Below are 9,081 nucleotides of genomic sequence, written 5' to 3' on the forward strand. Positions count from 1 at the left end.
CCTATCGCCCAGGGGCCCTATAATCTCTTATTGCCCGGGGGCCCCATGAGTTGTCAGTCCGCCCCTGCAGGTACTGTATGTAGCGCACTACCCCCGAAGGAGCTGCAATTTGTGTGTTCTATCCGTAAATCACATTTGCAATCTAGCCCATAGAAATAGAAAACAGTCCATATTGTAATTTTCTCTTGCTTTATTCCATATTGTAATTTTCTCTTGCTTTATTGGTGTAACATAAACTGGGATAAGAGAAGGATTTTCTGAGATGCTCTTTTGCTGCTTTATAATCTATAAAGACTTAGAACAATGCGGACTATGAAAAGTCACTCTGGATGACTTCTTTAGTGGGAAGACAGGAGTAGATTTACTAGAGACTATATGGTAAAGAGTGACTCTGAATAACTTCTTCACCTGCAGAACTTTTTAGAACAATCTGTATCTCTATTTGTGCTTGGAGCTTTACCGCCGCCTTTTGACCACTACTTCCCGTCTGTATAGTACTTCCAAGTTGAGCTAAGGAAGAGAACACTCTGAATAATTCCTCCCGCCTGACTGGTTGCAATCCCGGGGTATTGTTGAACCCAAAGTCACAGGCCATCACCACCTGTCTCACTGACTTGCTTACCAACATCCCTCAGCCTCTGGTAGTACCCTTCCCCTGGGCTTTCACTCACTTGATCGACAGTCCATGTTCCACTCACAAACAATCGATCGCCCAGTTGTCTTCCGCTTAGTTGCTACTTCTTCCGTAATGGTTTCTCCATCCCTTCTCTCCAGTCTGGCACGCTCCCTTCCCCACAGGGGCATCCAGCGACACCAACAACTACATTCTGTGCGGTGTCACTAACTCCTCTCCTCCGTGTATCCTGGTCCCCCTCCTTTCCCGTAGGGGGGGGCTCCAATTGGCTCCCCGCAGGGGACCCTCTCTCTCTCCGGGCTCTCCCTTTCTGGAACTCTCTCCACACCATGTGACCCCAGCTTTTATGAGAGTCCCGCCTCCTGCCAAACAAATTAATGATTGGCCAGAACTCACACACAAGCTGCCTGTCACTCGGATCCCAAGTCCAACCTCCCTTCCAGAACCATTTCCACTGAAAGCAAGAGGAGGCATCTCTGGGTCCAAGCACAGGTGGCCACACCCTGCACTACACTGACACTCCCAGTTCCCAAAATAAACAACCAGGCCTGGAATCACAATACAAGCCTGCCTAAATTTACCTGAAACCGTACTTTGTAATTTAAACTCAGGGATTTCACCTACATGAAAGTAGGTGACCGCTACATGTATATACACAGAACAAGACTGTGTTCACACTATGGTGTCCGTTTATGAAGCAGTGATCAGCGGTGATCCCGAGGATCGCCGCTGATCACAGTCCATAAACAGTTTATGAAACAGTGATAATCGGGGGAGAACATGTTTGAACTTGTTCTCCCGCCGATTATCTCTACACACGGAGAATCCTCATTGAATGACACAGTAACGGCCAGTTTATGAAGCGGTGATCTCACCGATTCACTGGCAATGTGTCAGAATTCACACTCCCAGGTTCACCAGCTCAGAGGTGGTGAATCGGGGAGTGAAGAGGAAATCTGGGGGGGGATCTGAGGGGGAAGAAGGAAGATTTTTAACTTCCTTATGCCTCGTTCAGACCCCCCAACGCTGTAAGCATGTCCCCCTGTCATATTTATGTGTATACATATATATATATATATATATATATATATATATATATATATATATATAATGTGTATATGTATATATATAATGTGTGTGTATATACATGTATATATAATGTGTGTGTGTGTGTGTATACATATGTATATAATGTAGGGGGACTCCTTATTTTATTAACATTAATCCACGCCGTCTGTCCGTGTATTGAGCGGTGATAATTTATCACTGCTTAATAAACTGACATCTCTGTGTTTCTGTGAATTTCTGGTGCTGTAATCTCATAAAGTCTCACGAGATTCCAGTATCAGGGGCCGTTCTCCACTGTTGGAAGCGTTTGTAGATCACTTCACTCCTCCAAAGGTGAAGCGATCTACAAAGCTTCATAAACTGGCACACAGAGGAGAAAGATCTTCACTGTGAATGCCGGAGAATGGAGCAGTGAATAGATTTCACTGCTTCATGAACGGACACCTATGAAATGTTTCTCAGAGCTGCAGTTCCTCTGAGCTCCATAAGATGGTGATCTCACTTCTACCCAGACAGGAAGTTTCTATGGAAGACAGACAGGAAGTGATGTCAGGTACAGACAGGAAGTGATGTCAGGTATAAATTAGAAGTTCCGGGTCAGAGGTGAGGCGGGAGGAAGTAGAGAGGAGACATTGCTGGAAGTGGCAGCAGTGGAGGTAATAAGATCTTATTTTCTATTTACAACCAGTAACCCCCCCCCGTCATGTCCGTCCTCTTCCTCCATAGTCACTGTGACGTCTTTTATCTCCAGCAGATGATGATACACACATATATAGTGTGGAAACCTAGATTAACCCCTTCAGGGGAAGAACATTTCCCCACTTACAGGGCCGGTGTTCTGCCGAGAAAGTTCCCCTCGGCAGATAAGGACCCCCCTCTACTGCGCAGGCGCAGCGCTTGCGCAGTAGGAGCCGGCGGAAATAGCCAAAGCCGAATAGAATAGAAATCAGCTGTACATGGCGCCTGTAAGAGGGCCCCTCGCGGGCTCGCTTCGCTTGGCACCACTTGGATGGTGGGGCTTGAACCTGGACCCAGGGCACAGGCGCCGTGTACAGCTGATTGAAGTTTTTCAGGTTCGGCTATTTTCGACGGCTCCTAGTCGTTCGTACTGCGCAAGCGCTGCGCCTGCGCAGTATAGGGGGGTCCTTATCCGCCGGGGGAACTTCCTCTGCAAGACACCGGAACATTCTCTTCATTTTAGAGATGTGTCACCTCCTCACCTTAGCCGTCTCTTGTAATGAGGGATGAGCTTCAGATTCGGGTTGGACTGAAATTTGACCCCGATTTCCCGGATTTGAATCTTGGGTGAATTTGTGGTCTTTTAAAGTGGACCTTCACCCAGTCCCCCCCCCAGAACCCCTTTCACACAATCACAGATTTTATTATTTGTAATGTGATAATGATGTAGGGCCAGCCACCCGCGGCCTCTTGTGATATCACATCACGGCTTTCAGGAGGCTTTAGGGATATTTACACAAAACTGCACATGCGCAGTGTGTGGTATGGGGACAGACAAGCGGCCCCTGATGACGTCAGAAAAGAAGATAGTGGTGCAGGAAGCAGTGTGCTGTGGGGATGGGCAGATCACTGCAGGGCAGCACTAGATGTACCAGGTGGATGAGTATGAACTAGGAGGTGGATAACTCTGAGAGGGGGTCTGAGATCAGCTAGTAATGGGAGGAGAGGACGGATAACCCCACCCCACATTATAAGAGGGGGTCTGAGATCAGCCAGTAATGGGAGGAGAGGACGGATAACCCCACCCCACATTATAAGAGGGGGTCTGAGGTCAGCCAATAATAAGGGGAGGAGAGGACGGATAACCCCATCCCACATTATAAGAGGGGGTCTGAGATCAGCCAATGATAAGGGGAGGAGAGGACGGATAACCCCACATTATAAGAGGGGGCTGAGATCAGCTAGTAATGGGAGGAGAAGACGGATAACCCCACCCCACATTATAAGAGGGGGTCTGAGATCAGCTAGTAATGGGAGGAGAGGACGGATAACCCCACCCCACATTATAAGAGGGGGTCTGAGATCAGCTAGTAATGGGAGGAGAGGACAGATAACCCCACCCCACATTATAAGAGGGGGTCTGAGATCAGCCAGTAATGGGAGGAGAGGACAGATAACCCCACCCCACATTATAAGAGAGGGACTGAGATCAGCTAGTAATGGGAGGAGAGGACGGATAACCCCACCCCACATTATAAGAGGGGGGCTGAGATCAGCTAGTAATGGGAGGAGAGGACAGATAACCCCACCCCACATTATAAGAGAGGGACTGAGATCAGCCAGTAATGGGAGGAGAGGATGGATAACCCCGCCCCACATTATAAGAGGGGGTCTGAGATCAGCTAGTAATGGGAGGAGAGGACGGATAACCCCACCCCACATTATAAGAGGGGGTCTGAGATCAGCTAGTAATGGGAGGAGAGGACGGATAACCCCACCCCACATTATAAGAGGGGGTCTGAGATCAGCCAATGATAAGGGGAGGAGAGGACGGATAACCCCACATTATAAGAGGGGGTCTGAGATCAGCCAGTAATGGGAGGAGAGGACGGATAACCCCACCCCACATTATAAGAGGGGGTCTGAGATCAGCCAATGATAAGGGGAGGAGAGGACGGATAACCCCACATTATAAGAGGGGGTCTGAGATCAGCCAGTAATGGGAGGAGAGGACGGATAACCCCACCCCACATTATAAGAGGGGGTCTGAGATCAGCCAGTAATGGGAGGAGAGGACGGATAACCCCACCCCACATTATAAGAGGGGGTCTGAGATCAGCCAGTAATGGGAGGAGAGGACGGATAACCCCACCCCACATTATAAGAGGGGGTCTGAGATCAGCCAGTAATGGGAGGAGAGGATGGATAACCCCACCCCACATTATAAGAGGGGGTCTGAGATCAGCTAGTAATGGGAGGAGAGGACGGATAACCCCACCCCACATTATAAGAGGGGGTCTGAGATCAGCTAGTAATGGGAGGAGAGGACGGATAACCCCACCCCACATTATAAGAGGGGGTCTGAGGTCAGCCAATGATAAGGGGAGGAGAGGACGGATAACCCCACATTATAAGAGGGGGCTGAGATCAGCTAGTAATGGGAGGAGAGGATGGATAACCCCACCCCATATTATAAGAGGGGTCTGAGATCAGCTAGTAATGGGAGGAGAGGACGGATAACCCCACCCCACATTATAAGAGGGGGACTGAGATCAGCTAGTAATGGGAGGAGAGGACGGATAACCCCACCCCACATTATAAGAGGGGGTCTGAGATCAGCTAGTAATGGGAGGAGAGGACGGATAACCCCACCACACATTATAAGAGGGGGTCTGAGATCAGCCAGTAATGGGAGGAGAGGACGGATAACCCCACCACACATTATAAGAGGGGGTCTGAGATCAGCCAGTAATGGGAGGAGAGGACGGATAACCCCACCCCACATTATAAGAGGGGGTCTGAGATCAGCTAGTAATGGGAGGAGAGGACAGATAACCCCACCCCACATTATAAGAGGGGGACTGAGATCAGCTAGTAATGGGAGGAGAGGATGGATAACCCCACCCCACATTATAAGAGGGGGTCTGAGATCAGCTAGTAATGGGAGGAGAGGATGGATAACCCCACCCCACATTATAAGAGGGGGTCTGAGATCAGCCAGTAATGGGAGGAGAGGACAGATAACCCCACCCCACATTATAAGAGGGGGTCTGAGATCAGCCAGTAATGGGAGGAGAGGATGGATAACCCCACCCCACATTATAAGAGGGGGTCTGAGATCAGCTATTAAGTTATAGCGTCTACAAAATAGGGGATAGATTTTTTTTTTTTTTAGCGGGACTTCGACATTGTGGCAGACAAATATCTGACCCCAAGTGACACTTTTTGGGGACCAGTGACACCAATACAGTGATCTGTGATTAAAAAAAATTCACAGATGACTGAAGAAATTCCCCTGGCAGGGAAGGGGTTAACACTAGGGGCGATCAAAGGGTTAACTGTGTTCCCTCAGTGTGTGTTCTAACTGTGTGGGGGATGGGCTCACTGGGACAACACAGAGATCACTGGGAACAGCCGATCTCAGTGCTGTCCCCTGTCAGAATGGGAATCCGCCTTGTTTACATAGGCCGATCCCCATTCTGCCTCTCTGTGGAGCGATCACAGGAGGCCGGCTGACATCAAGTCCGCCGGACCCGCGCGCTCGCTCCCCCAGCATGCAGTGCGCGCCCACAGTATCTCATGCACGAAACGACGTTCAGGTACGTCGTTATGCGCAGCCGGGCCGCCCTGGCGCAGTATATGTGCAGTGGGCGGTCCGGAAGTGGTTACATACAATCTGCTATACTCCAAGGTAGCCTTTCTCAACCTTTTCAACACAGAGGAACCCTTGAAATAACGTTCCGGTCTCAGGGAACCCCTGCTAATAATGACCATATCTACAACTCATGATACATTTAGTGTGATGGTAAGTGGGAAGAATGGTCCTTACACTTGTGGTCATTGGGAAGAATTGCCCCCTTACAGAGAGCTAAAAAGATCAATGGTGTCAATGGGAACTTATCTGAGAGGCAGAAACTGCTCATTGCTGAAGGAACCTCTGGAGGAACCCTGGTTGAAAAACCCTGATCTAAGGGTTGAGGAGCAGCCTACCGAATCCCACACTCTTCTGGGATTACTCAAGCTATCTTTCAAGCTATCCTTGTGTTTATCACACAACTCAGACACACGACTTAGGGTAACATGCCACCCACATGCAGTTTGTCAGCTGACTGGGCTGCTAGGGAACCACGCACGTAATCCCAGCCTGGCAGATCTGCAATCTTACACACGCACTGACACTAATCTGCAGACACCTGATTAGCAACGATTACCAACGAGCATTGATACAGATTAACAACGAGCGTGTACCGATTGTGCAGACACTGGTAACAGAATGATGCAATCTCTGTAGGAAGACTGAGCATACAGATACTGGGAACACAAGGATTCAAATGTAGATAATGCTGCGCAGTTCATATATAAATGTGACAAGTGCACTACAAATCAATAAATCAATATACACATCAAACATAAAGTAAATTAATATTGCATAAATCTCAAGTGCACCAATATAGAAAAGTGCTGGTAGTGGCTAAGAAATAATGCCCCAGTGCAATGAAATAAATATACAGTATTCATAGTTACATAGTAGGTGGGGTGAAAAAAAGACACAAGTCCATCAAGTCCAACCTATGTGTGTGATTATATGTCAGTATTACATTGTATATCCCTGTATGTTGTGGTCGTTCAGGTGATTATCTAATAGTTTCTTGAAAATATCGATGCTCCCCGCTGAGACCACCGCCTGTGGAAGGGAATTCCACATCCTTGCCGCTCTTACAGTAAAGAATCCTCTACGTAGTTTAAGGTTAAACCTCTTTTCTTCTAATTTTACATTATCAACTTGTGTGATCTGTTCTCCTTTGAATGTGGAGGGGTAGACGACGTGATTTTTTTTTTTTGTGACAGGTTCTCTTTAATGAGACACCAGGGGTATAAAAGACTTTGGATGTCTCACCTGTCCTCCAATGAACCTAATGCAGTGCAGATCTCACTGCATTAGATTCTTCCCCAACAGTACAGGCCTGGAAACTGACATGGGGACCCGAAAGTGATGTTTTACATGTTAATTCCGGGTCAGGAATGAGAGCAGATGCATGCCCACTGAACTCCCTCCCCTCTACCCTGCGGTAACCGCCATGCTGGCATGTGACCCTCGGGATGCATGCCGGGGGCATGCGCAGAGGGGCGGCATCACTGGGGGTGTTTTGGAAGCAATCAGGTGTCTTCCCAGCCGCTGGATTGCTTCCATCTGACAGACAGCCGTCAGTTGGCTTGTCATCAATACACACGCAGCCACCCGGAATGTGTGTAACCCCCCACTGTCAGGTCTGTTCGATGTACAGACTGGTAGTAAAAGGATTAAATATTGGACTGATGTATGTAAGGGGCTATTTTACTGTGTGACATGTTTCCCCTGCATGTGTGTCACTTCCTGTGGTTATGGGATATATACAAGAGAACCGACTTTGTGGTGCAGAGTCCGGTGTAAACGAAGGAATAGCCAGAAATTAAAAATTCTGAAAAAAATGGTGTGGAGTCCCCCCCTCCCCCAATCCATACAAAACCCTTATCCAAGCATGCAGCCCAGCAAGCCAGGAAATGGGGGAGGGAGTGAGCACCCCCCCTCCTGAACCATACCAGGCCACATGCTATCAACATTTTCGGGGGCTTTAGGGCAGGAGGGCTCCCCCCCCCAAGTACCTTGTCCCCATGTTGATGGGGACAAGGGCCTTTTCCCCACAACCCTGGGCAGTGGTTGTTGGGGTCTTCAGGCGGGGGTCGTATCAGAATCTGGAAGCCCCCTTTAACAAGGTGGGGCCCCCAGATTCTGGCTTCCCCCTATGGGGATACGGCTGTTGTGCACATCGCTGGGTCACAATGGGGCTCAGGTAAGTATTGGGGGGCTGGAGGGACTGCTGCAAACAGAAGGTTTTTTTACCTTCATGCATAGAATGCATGAAGGTAAAAAACCTTGAGCCTTTAGAACCACTTTTAAGCCACATGCAAGAGGAGTCTTAAAAAGCAGCAGGCTTCTGTGAGGGAATGTGAAGGGGTTCACAGCTGTGAGGGAGTTACCTTTCTGGAGACTGAGACCCTGGTTTTGCTGAAATCCTGCAGCTTGTCTTGTACCCTAAAACAAGTGGGAACCCTAAACCCCAGTGTGGGACCAACAGACTGGCGGTGAGCCACGTTGTATGGCTTTTGTTATATCAGGATTGTGAACCGTTTGCTTTACTTTTGCTGAAGGAAGCTCTTTTTTTTTCTGTTATGAAAGACCAATAATAACTATCTGCCTACAGAGAAAACTGCACAGATTACATGACCACATCAATGAGGATGGAGGAGGACCGAAGTCACATGACTGAGAGGATACTAAACCTCACCCTGGAGATCATCTACCTGCTGACTGGAGAGGTGAGGAGGATTCTGGGAGGTCACATGACATCACTCTTATCTCTATTAGTAAAACACAGACCTGATTGGAGAGATGAGGAGGATTATGGGATACTAACATGATATTCCTATTGGTTTTCCAATACAGAGATTTCCTCTTATGAAGTCAGGTGATCATATGACCATCACAGTGCCTCCATGTGACTCCCTAAAATTTGAGAGACACAACATGGAGAAGATTCTAGAAGTCACCAAGAAGATGATGGAGCTGCTGACAGGAGAGGTGAGCGGTGCTGGGAATTCTGGGACATTATCCAGTAACAGACAAGGGATGTGTCTGGATGGTGACTGTATCATTGTGTGTG

General features: G+C 48.3%; 1 protein-coding gene across 1 annotated transcript in view; it reads left to right on the forward strand.

The window, feature by feature from the left end:
* Positions 1–2,290: 2,290 nt before the first annotated feature.
* Positions 2,291–9,081, forward strand: part of LOC141121628 (uncharacterized) — a 114,066-nt gene continuing 107,275 nt past the window's right edge. Inside the window, exons 1-3 of the mRNA XM_073611278.1 lie at positions 2,291–2,358; positions 8,623–8,737; positions 8,865–8,999. Of these exons, the coding sequence (XP_073467379.1) occupies positions 8,642–8,737; positions 8,865–8,999 (231 nt within the window). The 5' untranslated portion in view covers positions 2,291–2,358; positions 8,623–8,641. The remainder of the gene's footprint in view (positions 2,359–8,622; positions 8,738–8,864; positions 9,000–9,081) is intronic.

Source organism: Aquarana catesbeiana, unplaced genomic scaffold (assembly GCF_042186555.1).
Source record: "Aquarana catesbeiana isolate 2022-GZ unplaced genomic scaffold, ASM4218655v1 unanchor226, whole genome shotgun sequence".
Classification (NCBI taxonomy): Eukaryota; Metazoa; Chordata; class Amphibia; order Anura; family Ranidae; genus Aquarana; species Aquarana catesbeiana.